At 42.3% G+C, this 21,044-nt stretch overlaps 1 protein-coding gene across 8 annotated transcripts in view; it reads right to left on the bottom strand.

Moving 5' to 3' along the window:
* Nucleotides 1–19,606: 19,606 nt before the first annotated feature.
* The window catches only part of LOC127571328 (protein FAM3C-like), a 55,023-nt gene continuing 53,585 nt past the window's right edge, over nucleotides 19,607–21,044 (bottom strand). For all 8 annotated transcript variants that reach the window (XM_052017614.1, XM_052017617.1, XM_052017613.1 and 5 more), the window contains one exon: nucleotides 19,607–20,263. In XM_052017614.1, coding sequence (XP_051873574.1) covers nucleotides 20,174–20,263 — 90 coding nt within the window. In that variant the 3' untranslated portion in view covers nucleotides 19,607–20,173. The remainder of the gene's footprint in view (nucleotides 20,264–21,044) is intronic.

Genomic DNA, 21,044 nt, shown 5'->3' on the forward strand with positions numbered 1-21,044 from the left:
TCCATCTTGGGACCTTGCAGCCCAATGGCATGAACGTTGAATTCTCCCACTTTAAGTAAACCAAACCACACACACCCTCCCCCATGATGCCTTTTCTTCCCTTTCCTAGCCTCTCTCTCTTTTTTCTCCTCACCTATTTTTTTCATCTCCTCCCCTCCCCCCCATGCCTCCATACCTTTGACCCCGGTGGATCTGCTCTCCCCTCCTCCCTTGCACCTGCCTATCACTAACTCTTACCTGCATCTACCTATCACCACCTTGTGCCCACCCTGCCTCCCCTCTTTTGTCCACCTATCACTGCTCTGCTTTCCCCTCTTATATATTGGGCTTCCCCTTTACCTATCTTCAGTCCTGAAGAAGGGTCCTGACCTGAAACCGTCTGTTGACCGCCTGCTTTTCTCCACGGATGCTGCCTGGCCTGCTGAGTTCCTCCAGCATCTTGTTTTTTTTTTCATCTAGATCCCAGCTTCTGCAGTCCTTTGTTCCTCTTCTTATTCTGGCTTCTGGTCTCTTCTTTTCCAGTCCTGATGAAGGGCCTTGACCTGAAACATCGACTGTTGATTTCCCTCCATAGATGCTGCCTGACCTGCTGAGTTCCTCCAGCACTTTGTGTGTGTTGCCCTGAATTTACAACTAGCCAGAATATTAAGTGACAAACAGACCTGTCCTGAACTCCACATTAAGTGGTAGGAATGTGCCTTTAACAATGCGTTAATACAGGAGATGGCCCCTTAATGTCTCCCCCAATCTCATCCTGAAATTTTCGAAAGCTGCAGAGAGTTGTGGACACAGCCCTGCGCATCACGGACACCAGCCTCCCCTCCTTGGACTCTGTCTTTACCTCTCGTTCTCTTGGCGAAGCTGCCAGCATAATCAAAGACCCCACCCACCCAGGACATTCTCTCTTCTCTCCTCTTCCATCGGGTAGAAGATACAGGAGCCTGAGGACACGTACCACCAGACTTAAGGACAGCTTCTATCCCACTGTGATAAGACTATTGAACAGTTCCCCTACACAATGAGATGGACTATGACCTCACGATCTACCTTGTTGTGACCTTGCACCTTATTGCACTGCACTTTCTCTGTAGCTGTGACACTTTACTCTGTACTGTTATTGTTTTGTTTTACCTGTACTACATCAATGCACTCTGTGCTAACTTACTGTAACTGCACTGTGTAATGAATTGACCTGTACAATCGGTTTGTAAGACAAGCTTTTCACTGTACCTCGGTACAAGTGACAATAAAAAACCAATACCAATACCAATGGTGTCATGACAACAACCTTTCCCTCAATGTCAGCAAAACCAAAGAGCTGGCCATTAATTTCATGAAGGGGGGCGGTGTACATGCTCCTGTCTACATCAATGGTTTTGAGGTCAAGAAGGTTGAGAGCTTCTAATTTCCGGGAGTGAACATCACCAATTGGTCCTGGTCCAACCACTTAGATGCCACGGCCAAGAAAGGTCACCAGTGCCTCTACTTCCTCAGGAGGCTAAAGAAATTTGGCATGTTCCCTTTGACACTCGCCAACTTTTATCGAGGCACCATAGAAAGCATCCGATCTGGATGCTTCACAGCTTCGTATGGCAACTGCTCTGCCCAGGACCGCAAAAACTGCAGAGAGTTGTGGACACAGCTCAGCACATCACGGAAACCAGCCTCTCCTCCATGGACTCTGTCTACACTTCTTGTTGCCTTGGTGAAGCAGCCAGCATAATCAAAGACCCCACCCACTCTGGACGTTCTCTCTTCTCCCCCCTCCCAACAGGAAGAAGATGCAAAAGCCTGAAAGCATGTACCAGCAGGCTCAAGGACAGCTTCTATCCCACTGTTATAAGACTATTGAATGATTCTCTAGTCCAATAAGAAGGACTGTTGACCTCACAATCTACCTCATTATGACCTTGCGCTTATTGACTACTTGCACTGCACTTTCTCTGTAGCTGTGACACTTTATTCTGCAATCCACATCGTTTTACCTTGTACTGCCTCAATGCACTGTGTAATGAATTGATCTGTATGAACGGTATGCAAGACAAGTTTTTCACTGTACCTTGGTACATGTGACAATAATAAACCAATATACTAATTGCTGCCTATAAATTTATCATCAAAATTCAGTGCACTATTTGATTCCTTCTTTCTGTGGCACTATAGGACTCATCTAACTGTGGGCTATGGTGCAAAAAAAGCTGATATTTAATTGACTATCAATTCATAGTTACCATTAACTTGGGTGCTAAGTAAAACCCCCAAGCATGTACATCCAACATACTGTCACCGCCATTTGACACACTATCAGAATTGACTCCAGTAAATGTTAGAAGCTTCTTTTATATTTTCAGAATAACTTTTATTGCACATTGTTACAAAAGTGCATTTTAGTGCAAAAGGTTAGAGATTTTGAATAGGACAACAAACAAAATTCACATGCAAAGTATCGAAATCACAATGTTTAGATCTGGTGATGTGAATTTCTTTGTGAAATTTCTTGAATGCCACTAATTAGTTATACTTCCTTCAATGAAGTATTCACATGGAAATTCATTGAGGCCTATTTTCAGTCTACAAAAGAATCAGCGTATCAGAAGGAACGATGATTCAATCACATGGGGACAAGTCAACTTGAAACTGCGATCCTGAAGCAGGGTCTTGACCAAAGTATCAACTTACACCTCTGGTCTCCACAGATGCTGCCTGACCTGCTGAATTCTCCCAGTGTTCTCTTTGTTGATCCAGATTCCAGTATCTGCTCTCTCTTTTGTTGTTAATGTGAAACTGCATCAGGAACCAACTATCAATAAATAAGCAGGCTGCCTGTGCTGTAGGTGCTATTGACTGCCATGATTGAAAACAGTATTGGGACAATCGCCACTGCAACACTATTTAAAGGCAGTGTGTGTCTTGTGAACGGGAGGTTCACTTTTATAGAAGGAAACCACTCTTAAAGGCCTTTTACTTTATTAAAGAGAAATCAGAATGACAAACAAAATAGTCAGAAGCTGGGAGGTGACAGGTGGAGGTGACAAAGGGCTGAAGTTGATGGAATCTGACAGGAGAGGAAGGTGGAGCCTGGAGTAAAGGGAGGGAGGTAGGGAGGGGGACCAGTGGGAGGAATGTGTGGCTGATGGGCAGATGGAGACCGCACCTCATTCTGCCTCCATCCTGATGTCATGAACACTGAATTCTCAAACTTCCGGTGACCACTACCCCTTTGTCCCTTTTGCCTTTTCTCTCTCTTCCTGACCCACCTGGCCCCGATCAACCTCCCTCTTTCCCCTCCTGCACCCTCTCCATTGCCCATCACCCATACACTCCTCCCACTTGTTCCCCTCCCCACTCCCCTAACCCTAACCTAGACCACGGGGAAAGGTTGCAGTCTATACGAAACCTTATGCTTAGCGGAAGTGTAGCAGTTAGCGTAACACTATTACAGCGCCAATGACCAGGGTCCAATTCCAGCCACTGTCTGTAAGGAGTTTGTACGTTCTCCCCGTGTCTGCGTGGGTTTCCTCCGGGTGCTCCGGTTCCCTCCCACATTCCAAAGATGTACGGGTTAGGAAGTTGTGGGCATGCTATGTTGGTGCCAGAAGCATGGTGACACTTGCAGGCTGCCCCCCAGAACGTGCTACGTAAAAGATGAATTTCACTGTGTGTTTCGACGTACGTGTGACTAATAAAGAAATCTTATCTTATCTTTGTCTCTGGTGTTCCTAATAAAGCAACACACACAAAATGCTGGAGGAACTCAGCAGGTCAGGCAGCGCCTATGGAGGGAAATGAACAGTCGCTGTTTCAGACTGAGATCCTTCATCAGGACGTCAGATTCTTCTTGGGTCTTCCTAATAGAGCAGACTGGTTATATCTCCTACAGTGGTCTGGAAGAAACTACACTAATAAACATCAGAAATCTTGACAGCTGCAGACAGCATCATCCTTGACTTGCTTTGAGGTTGCAGGGCTATCTTCAGAAGCTGGTAGCTTTCAGAAATAACCCTTAATAACCAAAGACATTAAGTATTGGGGATTCATCATTTTTGTCAGCAAAGTAACAGAAATGGTCCCAAAAAAATCGTTGAGAAACGTGACATCCTGCTGAGACCCCTTCTTCCCAACCTCCTCCTCCCTCTTTGTTCAGGTTGTCCTGCTTCGCTTGCCCTAACCCCAGTCATGTTTGGTTCATTGAGGAATCACTATCGGTCTGCCCGTCCCTGGATGCAATCCGTTCCAATGCAAGCTGTTAAATGACCAAAATATCAACACTAGTCGTGTGACTTTCTGCCAAAGTATTCAAACTTTAATAAGCATAGGAAACAGCCAAAAGGAATAATCCAGCAATGAATTCCTTTAAATAGGAATTGAAATTGCAAGGGGAGGTGTTGAGTTCCAGGTCTCCAAGTTTGGTGATGAGTTTGCTTGGAATTATAGTACTGAAGGTGGAGCTGTAGTCAATAAACAATAGTCTAAAATTAGTAGGTGTCTTTACTGTCCAGGTGCTCCAGAGATGAGTGCAGGGTCAGGGAGATGGCGTCTGCTGCAGACCTGTTTCGGCAATAGGTGAATTGCAATGGGTCGAGGTTGTCTGGGAGGCTGGAGTTGATGTGTGCCATGACCAGCCTCTTGAAGCATTTCGTGATGGTGGATGTCAGAGCCACTGGGCGGTAGTCGTTAAGGCACGTTACCTTGTTTTTCTTAGGTACTGGGATGATAGTGGTCTTCTTAAAGCAGGTGGGCACCTCAGATTGAAGCAGAGAGAGGTTAAAAGTGTCCGCATATACCCCTGACAGATGATCTGCGCAGGATCTAAAAACACGGCTAGGGACACCATCCAGGCCAGATGCTTTTCGCGGGTTCACTCTCCGGAAGACTGATTTTACATCCGCTGTTGTGACTGTGGGTTCAGGTGCATTGGATGCTGTTGGGGTGGGTGGTGACATTCTAATCCCCTTCTGTTCAAAACATGTATAGAAGCTCATTGGGAAGGGATGTGCTGTTGTCAGCGATAGAAAGATAGATAGATATTTATTAGTCATGTGTACATCGAAACACACAGTGAAATGCATCTTTTTGTGTTACTGAGTATGTGCTGGGGGCAGCCCGCAAGGGTCGCCACTCTTCCGGCACCAACATAGCATGCTCACAACCTCCTAATCTGTACATCTTTGGAATGTGCAATGAAACCAGAGCACCCGGAGGGGAGAACGTACAAACTCGTTACAGACAGCGGCGGGAATTGAACCCTGGTCGCTGGTGCTGTAAATAGTGTTACGCTAACTAACCCCGACTTTGTTTTGTAGCCTGTTATAGCATGTAAGTTGATTTGCAAGCTACACAGAAGATTTGATTCAGCCTTGCGATATATATAAAGTCAAATATGAATATTCATTCATAGTGACAATGTTTGATCCACCTTGCAATACATTGGCCTATTTTTTATTTGTCTGTTTTGTGGGATCACAATGCCATCCAGTGGTTATTTGGGAAGTTGACACCACCAGTTGCTGCCTTTACTTTTGCAAAGTGCAGCTGGATCCTTACAGAACTATAGTTTCCCTGTGTAAGTGCCACTAAGTTCAAGACTGCACATATAAACTTACAAACACAGAAATCCCTAATTTGCCAACCTCACTTTATGAGCACTTTCCCACTTGTGCAGTAACGTTGAATTCCTCATGGAATCCAATGACTAGGCATAAACTTGTCACAACTTTGCAGCACTTATGCCATGGAATCCATCTGAAAATTCTATGCATTCATTCATGTAAAGAAGAGGAATGCTTATGAGAGGCCAAGATTAGTTCAATGTAATTTACATTTTTTTAAGTAGATTGATTTCTCGTCTTTTTGAGTGTTTTAAAATACTTGAGAATTTTAAAATATTTCCAAAATATGTAATAATTAAATTCTTTTTAAATGCTTGATTTTTAATTGTTTTTGGATGTCTGAATATTAGAGACATTCAGAAACGTTCTCTTTTCAGCTTTGACAACAAACTAAGCAGAGGTAGAGATTTGGCTAGCTGTCAAAGTTTTTCAGTCATTTCATGGGGTTCCTCTTATTCCTCCCATCAGGCAGCATATTTGCACAAGGACCTGTAGCTCTGCAGAGCCTTACTATTGAGGATATTGCCAGGAAGTTAAAATGAGCAGACCTGTGAGAGGCAAGTTCAAAATTACTGCAAAGGTCAGAGAGCGCCTGGGCAGATCTCTATGGTAGGAAGTTTTGAGTCACAATTTTAAAAATTGGAATAGATTAGCCTGATATACCCAATGGAAGCATAGATTTTTAAAATTTGTAATTAAGTTATAATCCAATCTTAGTACTTATTAGAAAATGTCTGTTTCATATTATGAATATCTAAAAAGGCACTGGAGTTTTATGATTAATCACTCAAGATAAACTGTATTATAATTTCACCAAGCTCTTCCAGAACTCAAGTGACCTTTTGATTGATCAATAAAATCAGATTATTGAGTATCTTGTTCATTGATCTGAATAAAAAAATTCAATACTCATCATTTGAGTAACTAATGAAGCCCTCAGTGCTACTGCATTACAGAATTAAAATCTTTGATTATACTCAAAGCAACTCAAAGATTTACAAGTTTGATTGTTTTCAAAGAGCAGCTTTAAGTAACATTCAGTGGTCCAAGAGTGCTGCACTGAACTTCTTCTCAGTAAGTGTGATTATCTGTTCAGTTTACTGCACTGAGATCCCAATCTGGAATGTCCCTGTGATGTCTATTCCCTCTCACTGTAATAAGTTCACTGAATGAAATCACTACTTTACATGCTTTATGTTATGATTAGTACAAACAAACAAGAATTTGACCTTCAGAGGATGGGAGGTAACATCATTGGGGGGGCGGTGCATGGAATAGGAGGAAAGAACAAATGCAGAAAGGAAATCTTCATGAGTGATGATAGATTAATTTAAAAGAACACATCAGCTGAGCATGGAGGAAAGCATAGAAGGAAAACAAGTTTCTCAATCTCAGTTTGTGTCAGGAGTTTGCACGTTGTCCCTGCGTCTGCGTGGGTTTCCTTCCAGTTCTCTGGTTTCCTCCCACATTCCAAAGACATACAGGTTAGGAAGTTGTGGGCAGACTATGTTGGCGCTGGAAGCGTGGCAACACTTGGGGGCTGCCCCCAGAACACTCTACACAAAGGTGCATTTCACTGTGTGTTTTGATGTACACGTGACTAATAAAGAAATCTCATCTCATCTTATCATACATTTAAAATCTATTTACAATTATAATATGGAGCATGAAAAACACGATGATGCTGGAGGAACGCAGCAGGCCAGGCAACGTCTGTGGAGAAAAGCAGGCAGCCAACATTTCAGATCAGGAGCTTAGGGTCTTGACCTGAAATGTTGACCGCCTGCTTTTCTCCACGGATGCTGCCTGGCCTGATGAGTTCCTCCAGCATCACAGTGTCTTTCATCTCGATTCCAGCATCTGCAGTCCTTGCTTCTATAATACGGAGCAAATTTACATGTCCCTGTCTCTGACAATTGCACACCCACCCCTTTCCCCACCCACACATTTGTTAAGCAGAGGAGATTACTGCTTTCTCGACTGATGTCCCTCTTATTGCAACATCTTGTTGGTCTTTTTATTGGTTTGTGTCAGTGTTAAGTCAATGGTAGAACTCTCACCTCTGAGCCAGAAGGTTATGTATTCAAGCTGAGCTCCACAAATGTAAGCATGTTGTGTCAGCTGGCATTCAGTACAGTGGGTGTGTAATTGTCAGGTAAGTGTGAAGATCCCTCAGCACCAAGAGCAGTGAAGTTCCCTGAGCCAACATTTATTCCTGAATCAAATCCACCAAATACAAATGATAAGTTTCTTTGTATCTTTGCTGAGTAAAAGAAATATACGAGCTGAAAATTTGTGATTGGTAGCTTTACTTGCTTCTTACTTTTATCACAATAAAAATCAGAAGTCATGAAAGGTCATTGACCTGGAAATTACTCGACAAAAATTCTGCCTGACCTGCTGAGGATTTCCAACATTTTCTGTTTTTATTTTAAATTTCATATTTGCAACATCTGCAGTATTTTACTTTCAGATGTTTCTTTTACTATCATAGAGTCAAAGAGCACTACAGCACAGAAACAGGCCCTTCGGCCCATCTAGTCCATGCCGAACTGATCCTCTGCCTGCGCCTGGACCATATCCCTCCAAACCCCTCCCATCTATGCACTTATCCAAACCTCTCTTAAATGTTACAATTGAAACCGCATCCACCACTTCCGCTGGCAGCTCGTTCCACACTCGCACCATCCTCTGAGTGAAGAAGTTTCCCCTCAGATTCCCCTTAAATATTTGACCTTTCACCCTAAACCTATGTCCTCTATTTCTAGTCTCACCCAACCTTAGGGCAAAAAGCCTGTATGCATTCACCCTATCTATACCCCTCATAATTTTGTACACCTCTGCAACATCTCCCCTCATTCTCCTGCATAAAGTCCCAACCTATTCAACCTTTCCCTTTAACTAAGGTCCTCAAGTCCCGGCAACATCCTTGTAGATTTTCTCTGCACTCTTTCAAGCTTCTTGTTATCTTTTCTGTAGGAAGGTGACCAGAACTGTACACAATATTCCAAATTCAGCCTCATCAACTGCTTGTACAATGTCAACATAACATCCCAACTCGTGTGCTCAATGCCCTGATTTATGAAGGCCAAAGTGCCAAAAGCTCTCTTTATGACTGTATCTACCTGTGACGCCACTTTCAAGGAATTATGGATCTGTATTCCCAGGTCCCTGTGTTCTACCACACACCTCAGAGCCCTATCATTCACTGTGCAAATCTTACCCTGGTTTGTCCTCCCAAAGTGCATCACCTCACACTTGTCTGCACTAAATTCCATCTGCTGTTTGTCGGCCCATTTTCCTAGCTGATCAAGATCACACTGCAAGCTTTGATCGCCTTCCTCACTGTCCACTATGCCCCCAATCTTGGTGTCATCCACAAATTTGCTGATCCAGTTTACCACATTATCACCTAAGTCATTAATATAGATGATAAACAACAACAGACTCAGCACCAATCCCTGTGGTACACCACTAGTCACAGGCCTCCAATCAGAGAGACAAACACCTACTACCACTCTCTGGCTTCTCCCGCTAATCCAATTTTGAATCCAAATGGATACTTCATCCTGAATGCCAAGCAACTTAACCTTCTACTTGCCTCCATGCGGGACTTTGTCAAAGGCCTTGCTAAAGTCCACACAGACAGCGTCCACTGCCTTTCCCTCATTGACCTTCCAGGTATCCTCCTCAAGTAACTCTATGAGATTGGTTAGACATGACCTACCACACAGAAAGCCTTGTTGACTATCCCTAATCAGACCCTGTCTATCCAAATACTTATATATCCTGTCCCTTAGGATACCTTCCAATAATCTGCCATGACTGAGATCAGGATCACTGGCCTATAATTTCCCAGCTTATTCTTAGAGCCTTTCTTGAACAACAGAACAACATTAGCTATCCTCCAGTCCTCCGGCACCTCACCTGTGGCTAAGGACGTTTTAAATATCACTGCCAGGGCCTCTGCAATTTCTGCACTAGCCTCCCACAAAGTCTGAGGGGGACACCTTGTCGGGCCCTGGGGATTTATCCACCTTCATTCGCCTCAAGACAGCAAGCACTTCCTTTTCCGTAATCTGGATACGGTCCATGACCTCACTGCTCTTTTGCCTCGGTTCTATAGACTCTGTGTTAGTCTCCAGAGTAAATACAGATGCAAAAAATTCACTTAAGATCTCCCTCATCTCTTTTGGTTTCATGCATAGATGACTACACTGATCTTCAAGAGGACCAATTTTGTCCCTTACTCTCCTTTTGTTCTTAATATAGCTATAGAAACCCTTCAGATTCTCTTTCACCTTGTCTGCCAGAGCAACCTCATGTCCTCTTTTAGCCCTCCTGATTTTTCTCTTAAGTGTTCTCTTGCATTTCTTGTGCTCCTCAAATGCCTTATTTGATCCTAACTGCCTATAACCTGATAGGCACCTCCTTTTTCTTTACCAGGGCCTCAATATCCCCAGATAACCAAGATTCCCTAAACCTGCTAGCCTTGCCTTTTATTCTAACAGGAATATACAGATTATGTACTCACAGTGTTTCACCTTTGAAAGCCTCCCACATACCAAGCATCTCTTTGCTGGAAAACAGCCTATCCTAATCCACACCTGCCAGATCCCTTCTGATGCCATCAGAATTGGCCTTACTCCAGTTTAGAATCTCAACCCGAGGACCAGTCCTATCCTTCTCCATAATTATCTTAAAACTAATGGAATTATGATCATTAGATCCAAAGTGTTCCCCTACACACACTTCTGTCGCTTGCCCTGTCTCGTTCCCAAAGAGGAGATCCAGTATCGACCTCTCTGAGTACTGCCGTGACAATTTCCCTGATGAGTAATGCCACCCCTCCCCCTTTAATACCTCTCCCTCTATCATGTCTAAAACATTGGAACCCCAGAACATTGAGCTGCCAATCTTGCCCCTCCTGCAACTAATTCTCACTGATGGCTGCAACATCAATAATTCCACATGCCGATCCACGCTCTAAGTTCATCTGCCTTATCTACAATACTCCTTGCACTGAAATAGACGCATGTCAGAACATTAGTCCCACCATGCTCATCAACCTGTCGATTTCTGTCTTTGCTGGTAGGCTTAACATCTACTTTCCCCACAGCCTCACCACTTGCTGCCCTGCCACTCTGGTTCCCACTCCCCGCAGCTCTAGTTTAAATCCGCCCTCCCCCCTGAGCAGCACTAGCAAACCTTCCCACAAGGATATCGGTCCCCCTCCAGTTCAGGTGCAAACTGTCCTGTTTGTACAGGTCCCACCTGCCCTGGAAGAGAGCCCAATGATCCAAAAATCTGAAGGCCTCCCTGCTGCACCATCTCCTCAGTCACGTGTTAAACTGCATTATCTTCCTATCATTTGGAACTTTCTCTACAGTTGCAAGAAAGGTAACCCCATTTCCATTCACATATCTCTGTCAATGTAAACACATCTCCCTTCAGGTATTAACAACCTAGTTTATGTGGCTGCTGCCAGTTGTGTGGCCTCCTGCACAAACAGCAGTCCAAAAGCAGCTGGGATTACTGCTTTGCCCAACTTGTTCATTTTGTCTGCCAATGGAACCCTGCCCTTTTCATTCACCACCCCTGTCCAATTCCCATTCTAACTTCTCATCCTTGATCCATATAAATGCGATGTTGTAAATTCCTTAAAGGGAACCTTGAATCTTACTTGGTCATTCTTCAGTTCACTGACATTAACACTGATTTTAGTATCTTTTGATACCTGAACAAGCAGTCCATGCACATCACAGGACATGTTTAATTATCCGGGAAGTGAGAAAGGAAGCTGAGCTTTGAGTTAGTAGCCATCAAGAAACAGAATGTGGAGGGACTAGTTTTTTTATGATATCTTTATTAGTCACATGTACATCGAAACACACAGTGAAATACATCTTTTGTGTAGAGTGTTCTGGGGGCCAGCCCGCAGGTGTTGCCACGCTTCCGGCGCCAACATAGTCTGCCCACAACTTCCTAACCCGTCAGTCTTTGGAATGTGGGAGGAAACCGGAGCACCTGGAGGAAACCCACGCAGACACGGGGAGAACATACAAATTCCTTACAGACAGTGGCAGGAATTGAACCCGGGTTGCTGGCGCTGTAATAGCGTTATGCTAACTGCTCTACTACTGTGCCTGCATAGTGTCCACTGCTCTCTTCACCAGGTACAATTGTACATTTCATTTAATCTGGAATACTCTCCCAGATTTATGGTCACAAAATTTGGTTGCAAAGTTCCATTTTGTTTTCACTGCTACAGTTACAGCTTTGCTTCCAGCTTTCTTTGAGTATCTAAAAACACTATTTTAGCACACATTGCACTGCTTGACACATTAGAAAACAATGCTATGCCAAAGTGCACACACCACAAGTCTGAAGAGTGGCCAGTTGGTCACGTCAGTGCTTGTGCAATGCTGATTGGATGCCAGCACTGCTAAGTGTTAAGCATTAAAGTGTACTCCGTCCTCTGATCCTCAATGACTTTCAGGCTCATTGGTGATTGATCGGAAAGAGTTAGATGTGCACATTTACTTGATTCCCATCACTGGACATCATTGGAGTTTCAAAGGTTCTGAGGCAGGTCTGAGGCTTGTGGAGTTTCATCTGAGGCTTCACCAGTTCTATCAAGGTATGGGGACTAACTGGCATACATCTAAGCCTTCAGGATTGGAATGAGGAAAGGTGACCTGCAGAGCTGCTCAGTGTGGCAGGAGCAAGAGGGAGGAAAGGGAGAAAAGGGAGAAGGGCTCTGAGCAGATGGTTCATCTCTGCCTTCTGCAGAGGGTGTGATTTTGTCCTCTAGGGAACTGGCACCTGGGCTGTCCTTTCTCCTGCCATGGCACATCCCCAGGACTCACCACATACAGAAATGCATGCCTAACTGCCTACTAGAGTATATTCAGTGCAAGCATCTGTGCAGGTAGCTGGTTGTGTCAGGCTGAATAGTGGGGTGACTTCTCCATCTTTGCCTTATTGCTCGACAGCTGCAATCTAACCAGGTGGTATTTTTTACTGATCTTTAAATGCCAAAGTTGAGTCATGGTGAGGGGTTGGGCAAATAAAAGGTACATTCTGGGATGAGGGAATGTGTGATGTGAAAAGCATGATTGATAATGAGCAAACCCTTGTCCTTCACAGCCTCTGAGACATTGTTAGAAAGAACTTAGTGATGGCTGCATTGATTTTCCCATTCTATGCTCTACGCAAGCTGGCCTTGTTGGCCAGTGATCTCCTGCTGCTGACTCTGATAATGCATCCACATCTCCTGCAACAGAGAAGGAAGTGTGTTCACGGGGATCTTACAAGGAGACCATTGACAAGCCACCAAATTAGTAGCAACAGTGTGAAGGACAATTTCACCACAGGTATCCAAGATCGTTGTCTAGATTAGTATGCTGAGGAGCCAAACAGTGAACAGACTATTTCAGATCGAGTGCTGTGCAATGGGAAAGGGCTAAGTAATAACCTTGTATTCATTAGGCCTTTAGGGAAGCATGACCATAATATGATAGAATTCAATATTAAGACTGAAAACTAGGACATTAAATCTGAGCAGGAAGCAGTGAATATTCACTACACTTGTTCCAGGGATGCAAATTTGCCACGTTAAGGGAGATTGAGGAGACTATGCAGGTATTCTCTGACGTTTAGATAAATGATTGTAACACACATAGTTCTTGCAGGGATTCACAGGCTGGATGTGGGAAGGATGCTTCTTCTGGCAGGTGAGTCTAGGAGGAAGGCACAATGACACAGATCGGAGAGCTGGTGCCTCACAGCTCCAGCAACTTGGGTACAATCCTGACTTCTGGAGCTGTCTGTGTGAAGATTGCATTTTCTCCCTGTGAACGCATGGTTTCCTCTGGCTGCTCCAGTTTCCCGCCACATCACAAAGATGTGAGGGTTGTTAGGTTAATTGTCCACAGTAAATTGTCGCTTGTGTGTTAGATGAATGTTATAATTTTTAAGGGGAGGGGAGTTGATGTGAAAGTGGGGAGAATAAGGATTAGCATTTACTTTGTTGGGTAAAAGGGAGAGTGTTAGCTGCTGGGGTAGTGATAACTGGTAGTGGTCAGTGGCAATGGATGTCTGAGGAGTGTGGATGTGGGGGGGGGGAAGAGGGGGGGGAAGAAGAGTGATGGAAGATAAGGGGAGAGATCATAAATGGGAGAGTAGAGTGTGTGAATCATGACAATGGTTGGTAATCTCTTAAGGACTTCAGAGTACATTACAGGCTGTTTGTACTTCATGATTACTTGATTAGGCCTAGAAATTGTGTGGTGCTCATGAGGGCACGCGAACTAACTCTGATGAAAGATCAATGACCCGATATGTTAACCCTATTTCGTACCTGACAGATGCTGTCTGACTTGCTGAATATTTCCAGCACTTGTTGTTTTATTTCAGCTTTCCAGCATGTGTGGTATTGTACCTTTGGAGGTGGTAATGTTAGCTTAGTTTGCTGATAAATGGTAGTTCTTTGAACTTGTGTGGGGAATTGCTGGAAGCCTGCTAACTACTATAAATCTAGATAATTAGTTAATAATAATATAATCATTGCCTATCTTCCAAGCTGAAACCAGGTATTAATTAGTTTTAAGATTCCTCCAGAAAGGAGGGAGAAAAAAATTAGGGGACAACAGGCTTGTTAGCTCCACATCAATCTCAGTAAAATGGTCGAATCAATTAAGGAAATGGTAAAAGGAGATTTATGAAAACTTGTTTTGATTATTAGATTTGTGAAAGACATCTTTGTCTCTTTTTTTGAGAAGTGAATGAACAGAATAGGGAAATAGTGGACATAGTATATTTGGATTTTCAAAGGGCACTTAATAAAGCATAAAGTCATTAAACAATGTGATGGTTCTTGGAATTGGGGTGATATTGTAATATGAAGAGAGGTTTGGTTAAAAGGCAGGAAACAGTGGGAATAACTAGGTCATTTTCTTGTTGGGATAGTGCAGGAATCAGTCCTATGCCCTCAGCTATTGACAAATTATAGTTATGACACATAAACACAGATTTATTAAGTCATACAGCAGATAAGCAGGTCCTTTGGTCTATCGCATCCATGCTGATCATCAAGAACCTCTCTATACTAATCCTATTTACCTGCACTTGCTATACAGCCTACTATGCCTTGGCAATTCAAGTGCCCATCCAGATGCTTCTTAAAAATGTTGTGAGAGCACCTGTCTCCACCATCTACTCAGGCAGTGTGTTCCAGATTCTAAGAACTCTGCACATGAAAAAATTCTCTATCAAATCTCCTCTAAACCTCTTATTCCTCACCTTAAACCTATACCATCTGATAGACACCATCCACGAGGAAAAGTTTCTGACTATCTACATTATCAATGACTCTCATAATGCTGTACATCTGTCAGGTCCCACTTTGGCCTTCCCTGCTCCAAGGAAAAACAAACACAACCCATCCAATCTCTCCTCATAACTGAGACATTACACTCAGGCAATGTCCTGGTGACTCTCCTCTGCACCCTCTCCTGTGCAACTGTGTGATGACCAGAAATGTACATGTTATTCCATCTGTGGCCTAACCATTGTTTCATAAAGTTGTAGCAAGACCTCCCTGCTCTTACGCTCCATGCCCTGGCTAATGAAGGCATGCACTCATATGCCTTTCCACAACCATATACACTTGTCACCTTCAGGGGCCTTTAGCCTTGTACATAAGATCTCTTGGTTTCTCAATACTTCCTACAGCCCCACCATTCATGGTGTATGTCATACCCTTCTTTGATTCCCCCAAAATGCATCATCTTTCACTTATCAGGATTAAATTCCACTTGCTATTGCCCTGACCAACTTACCAACTGATCAATATTATTTTGTAGCGTAAGACTACCCTCCTTACTAATCACCACCACCAATTTTTGTGTCACTTGCAATCTTACTAATCAAATCTCCTATATTTACATCTAAGCCATTAATGTATATAACAAGCAGCAAGGGTCCCAGCACTAAACTCTGTGGTACACTGCTGGTATAGGTTTCCAATTACAAAAGCAATGCTCCACCATCACCCTTTGTCTCCTATTACTAAGCCAATTTTGGATCCAAGTTGCCAACTTGCCTTGGATCCAGTACAAAGATGCAATACTGGACAAAGACAGCAGTCACAGTCTGTTCCTCAAGTCTGAGAAGCTTGCCTTCTGATGGTCTGCAGTGCAGGTCTCTTTTCCTCCTGCTGTGACCTTTTAATGACAGATTCTCTTCCTTCTGGTTGCTTTCTCATTTTCTCTCCTCAACTCCTTCCTTTATACAGTTTTCTCTTTAAAATTACCTACTAACCAGTAACTTCCAGAGCAATCTTATCGGTGTTCCTCTCAAAAGTAATTTTTTGTTTCATATATTACTTGCCCTATAGATTGAAACATTGCTTAACATGCTTGTTTACTTGCAGGCTGATCTAGTCATTGAATAATACCTCATACTAATTGTCTATGATTCTGTGACAAATGTTGCTTTCTTCAGTAACGTGCCCCTTTTGATGTTTCAACCCCTCCTTTGATTAAAAGATAAATAGAACAATGCTCTGGCCCTACTTGTTCCAAGAACCATACTTCGTTAACAGAGAACATAGAACAGTACAGCACATTACGGGCCCTTCAGCCCACAATGTTGTGCCAACATAGATAAACCTACTCCATGATCAATCTAACCCCTCCCTCCTACACAGCCCATAACCCTGCATTTTTCTTACATCCATATGCCTACCTCAGTCTTTTAAATTTCCCTATTGTATCAGCCTCTACCACCACTCCCAGCAGTGCATTCTAGGCACCCACCACTCTGTAAAAAAAACCTTTCTTCCACTCACTTTAAATGGATGGCCTCTGGTATTGGCCACTGCCACCCTGGGAAAGAAGTGCTGGCTGTCCACTCTATCTATGCCTCTCATAATCTTATATACCTCTATCAAGTCACCTCTCATCCTGTGTTGCTCTAAAGAGAAAAGCCCTAACTCACTCAACCTTTCCTCATAAGACATGTTCTCTAATCCAGGCAGCACGCTGGTAAGTCTTCTCTGCAGCCTCTCTAAAGCTTTCACATCCTTCCTATAATGAGGCGACCAGAACTGAACACAATACTCTAAATGTAGTCTAACCAGAATTTTATAGAGCTGCAACATCACCTCACGGCTCTTGAACTCAATACCCCGACTAATGAAGGCCAGCACACCATACACTTCTTAACCACCCTATCAACTTTGCAGTTAGCATTATTTTTGACTTGACTGACCATCCTGCTTTGTTCCTTGATATTATACAATTTTAAGAGTCAAACATACTATACTTTAACTATCTTTACAATACTGTTCCTTATAGTAACAATATTAAAACACTGAGACACATCAGGAACACTTTGATAAGAGCTTATTATTATTGTTGAAAGTGACGTCACAGGTGGATAGGGTCATAAAGAGAGCTTTTGGCACTTTGGCCTTCATAAATCAGGGCACTGAGTACAGGAGTTAGGATGTTATGTTGAAGTTGTACAAGATGTTAGTGAGGCTGAATTTAGAGTATTGTGTGCAGTTCTGGTTACCTACCTACAGAAAAAGTATCAATAAGCTTGAAAGAGTGCAAAGAAAATTTACAAGGAGATTGCTGGGAATTGATGACTTGAGTTGTAGGGAAAGGTTGAATAGGTTAGAACTTTAGTCTCTGGAGTGTAGGAGAATGAGGGAGATCTCATGGAGGTAGACAAAATTATGAGTGTTTTTTTCCCCCTAAGGTTGGATGAGACTAGAACTAGAGGACATAGGTTTAGGGTGAAAGGTGAAATATTTAAGGGGAGTCTGAGGGGAAACTTCTTCACTCGGAGGATGGTGTGAGTGTAGTACATGCAGGTTCAATTGTAACATTTAAGAGATGTTTGGATAGGTACATGGATGGAAGGGGTTTGGAGGGATATGGTCCAGGTAGATGGGACTAGGCAAAAGATCAGGCAGCATGGACTAGATGGGCCGAAGGGCCTGTTTCTGTGCTGTAGTGCTCTATGACTCATGTTTAATGTTTTTTTTGTTTAAGCTACCTCTTACAAGAGAGTAATGTATCCAACTTTGCAAATGACACAAAGCTAAGGGGGAAAATAAGCAAAAGCCTGGAAATTGGATCCATTAGCGTCCATTTTACATGTGTAAATCACAAATAAAATGTAAATCACAAATAAAAGCAATTTTACCTGTTAAATAGAGTGTGCCAACTTCATGTCAAATTGTGCACATCTGGATACTGGCCTGGATACTTCAATACACAATTCATCATATTTTCATTGCACACCTAAAGGCTTCGTAAGCTATGTTTTGTACATGTCCACCCTTTTCATAAAATGGAGCTTTTGGGAGTACCTATGACCTTTGCTCAACACCCACAAAAGAGACACATCACACTGGGATCAGCAACGAGATGCCAAGGGTCAGGTCTGTTATATCAATGTCTAGCCCATTTCACCTGCTGGTCCCAGTTTTCAAAAACTCAGTATAATGGAAACCGCATCACAGATTGTTCCTTTTTAAAAACAGAACATGCTGGAAACACTCAGCAGTTCAGGCAGCTTCTGTGGAAACAGAAACAGTAAACGTTTCAGGCCTGGGACCCTTCATTGGAATTGGGAAGAGAGAAGTTATTTTTCTCTGTTACAGAAAGGGTGGGGGAAGGGTGGGTAGAACAAAGAGAATATCTCTGATAGAGTGAGACAAAACGGGTTAATTTCACGGTTAGAAGCAGATTACATGTCTTTGTCTGTGTTAATCAGGGCTGTTGTACGTGCTCATCAGGCCAGCCTATACTATTGCAGTCAGAAAAACTGGACCACAATCACAGCTGACTGACTGACAGAAATGGCCAGTTCCGATATATATAGAAATCTGTACCTAAAACATTAACCATTTCTTTCTACAGATGCTGCCTAGCCTGCTGAGTGTCTCCAGCATTTTCAGTTTTTATTTCAGATATACAGCATCTGCAGTTTTCTTATTTTCATATCCTCTTAAATGTGTCAAAATTTGAAGGTCATATTACACCTCTCCCATCATTTTAATCTGCACACCTTTCAAATATCCAGATCATATGCTGTTTGTTAGAATGACCTTATTGTTCGTGCCCGAGACCTTCAAGTACATTTCATTTCAGAAACAGAAGACATATCTCTGTTCCTGCAGGAGTACTGAGTGTCTGGGTGCCCATGACAGATACAGTTGGCTTAATAGAATGATGAAATAAAATTGAAATCTACACAGAATGAAAAAATACTTTGCAAATGTAAAATGACAATTACCTTGAGTAAAATGTGCCAAGATATTTTAAACATGTCCCAAATCTTAATGTTCACAATGAACAGTTAATACTTTTCATGTTAAAAACATCAGGCCTTTCTAGTTAACTAACTGAGAAATCAAAATTCTTAGATTTAAAGAAGATAAATCATTATAAGTACTACTATCAAAAAATATACATATTCATATGTATAGATTAAACTTTTCAGAAAGTCATTTAAGGTGATGAAACTGTTTAGACAGGGCTGAACTATATAAACAACGGTGTTCAAGTGCGGGATGTTGGTGCAGGGGAATTGAATACATTCATTTTTTAGTTCCATTATCAATACCTAGGCATTCCCAGTTGTATGGGAATCTGCCAAATCAAGTTGGTTCCAGTTGGTATCAGCAATTTGACTCAGCCCTGAATGCAGAGAAACACAGTCCTTTTATCTCCCAGAAGCAGCTGTTCTTGTCCCCTCTTTGAATGAGAATGACAATTAACTCAACTTTGGACAGCTTATTGCAGTAGGTTCCTCCCTCCATTGAGAATTAGGAATCAAATTGCTCCAACTCTTTGCACATATGGTACTTACAGTCATCAGAGGGACAAGACTTTGCTTCCATCAATTCTGGACTAATAGGCAATCAAGTTAATGACAGAGAAACAGGTGCAGAATTATGAAAGCTGCAGACCAAAAACTGAAGTGTGCTTGTAATTTATTCACCAAATGACAAGTTCTTTGTACAAATATTTTTGATGTTTCCCTTTCTAACTTCATCCTTTGAGATCTGTATAGCTTGTGTGGAATACAGTTAGTATGCAAAATCCTTTGGAGCCCAAGTATCCAGTAGTTTTATCAGTACAAATGGTCAGACCAGTATAAAGTAAGTGACACCAAAAGCAAATCGACTTTGAGATATAATACAGATTTAAATACAGTTTTGCACAAATCAGACCTGCCCATAAAACTGGCAAGGCCCCTTGATTAAAATAATGAGAATAACTTGTTTTTCTGTCTGTAATCTGTCAGTTACATTTCTAATTTCTTATACCAGATTTAAACTGACATCCATCCTAGATAACATCTTCCCCTAAATTAAATACCATTTAATTGAGATCTGACAAGAGGAGCAGGCAATAAAATTCTGTGTGGTATGAGTAATGTTTATGAAGATGGTAAAAACTTGTCAAGAGTGTTTCTGGGAATGGTATATCAATATTGTGTTCCCCAAACAAATAACAAATGAAGAAAGCTATCAAAAATAACTAATCCTTCTTCCTTGGTACACAGCCCTGGATTTCCACTGCTTCAGGCCAGCTTTCATATTTGTTCTTTTCCTTTTTGTTGTGAAGGATCTGTAACAAAAATGTACACTTAATTATAGTATTCATGCATTATTTTAATTATGTTTTTGTTCTTTAAGGAATGGAAGATTTTTTTTCCTGCAACATGTATGTTATGCTTTTCTTTGCCTAGAATTGAACAAACTGCCATTTTCTTCAATTTATGGAAGATTTTCAAGAAGTATATAAGCAACTACAAAAATAAAAAAATGTTGGAAACACTCAGAAAGCTAGGCGGCAGCAGAGAAACAGTTGATATTTCAGGCTAAGGGCCCTTTTTCATTACTGGAAAACTGAGAAAACAAGTGTGTTTTAAGTTGTAGAGGGAACTACTCAGGCCCACTCCCTTAACTCTTTTCCCATGACATTGATGATGGTCTTGGTGTTGCTTCTGCACTTGTACACAAGTTCAAATTTCATTACTTTTGCTGCCAGTTTCCACCCTTCTCTCACTTTCATATAATTTGTCTCCGAGCTTCCTTTTTTTGATACCTCTAGCTCTATCTCAGGGGATATGTTAGTGACCAATATTCATCGCAAATCCACTCATTCCCACAGCTGTCACAATTACATCTCACTCCACTCTGCTTCCAGGAAGGACTCTGTTCCATTCTCCCAGTTCCTTCATCTATGTTGAGATTATCTACACCAGTGCCTTTAAGGGGTCTTCCTTTTAAATAAACCATGGCACCCCCTCCACCATAGTTGACAAAGCTCTCAATCATGTCTCCTCTATTTCCTGCACTTTTGCTCTTCACCCCTTTCTGACAAGCCAGAACAAGGAAAGACATCC

The sequence above is a fragment of the Pristis pectinata genome, chromosome 6 (assembly GCF_009764475.1).
Source record: "Pristis pectinata isolate sPriPec2 chromosome 6, sPriPec2.1.pri, whole genome shotgun sequence".
Taxonomy (NCBI): Eukaryota; Metazoa; Chordata; class Chondrichthyes; order Rhinopristiformes; family Pristidae; genus Pristis; species Pristis pectinata.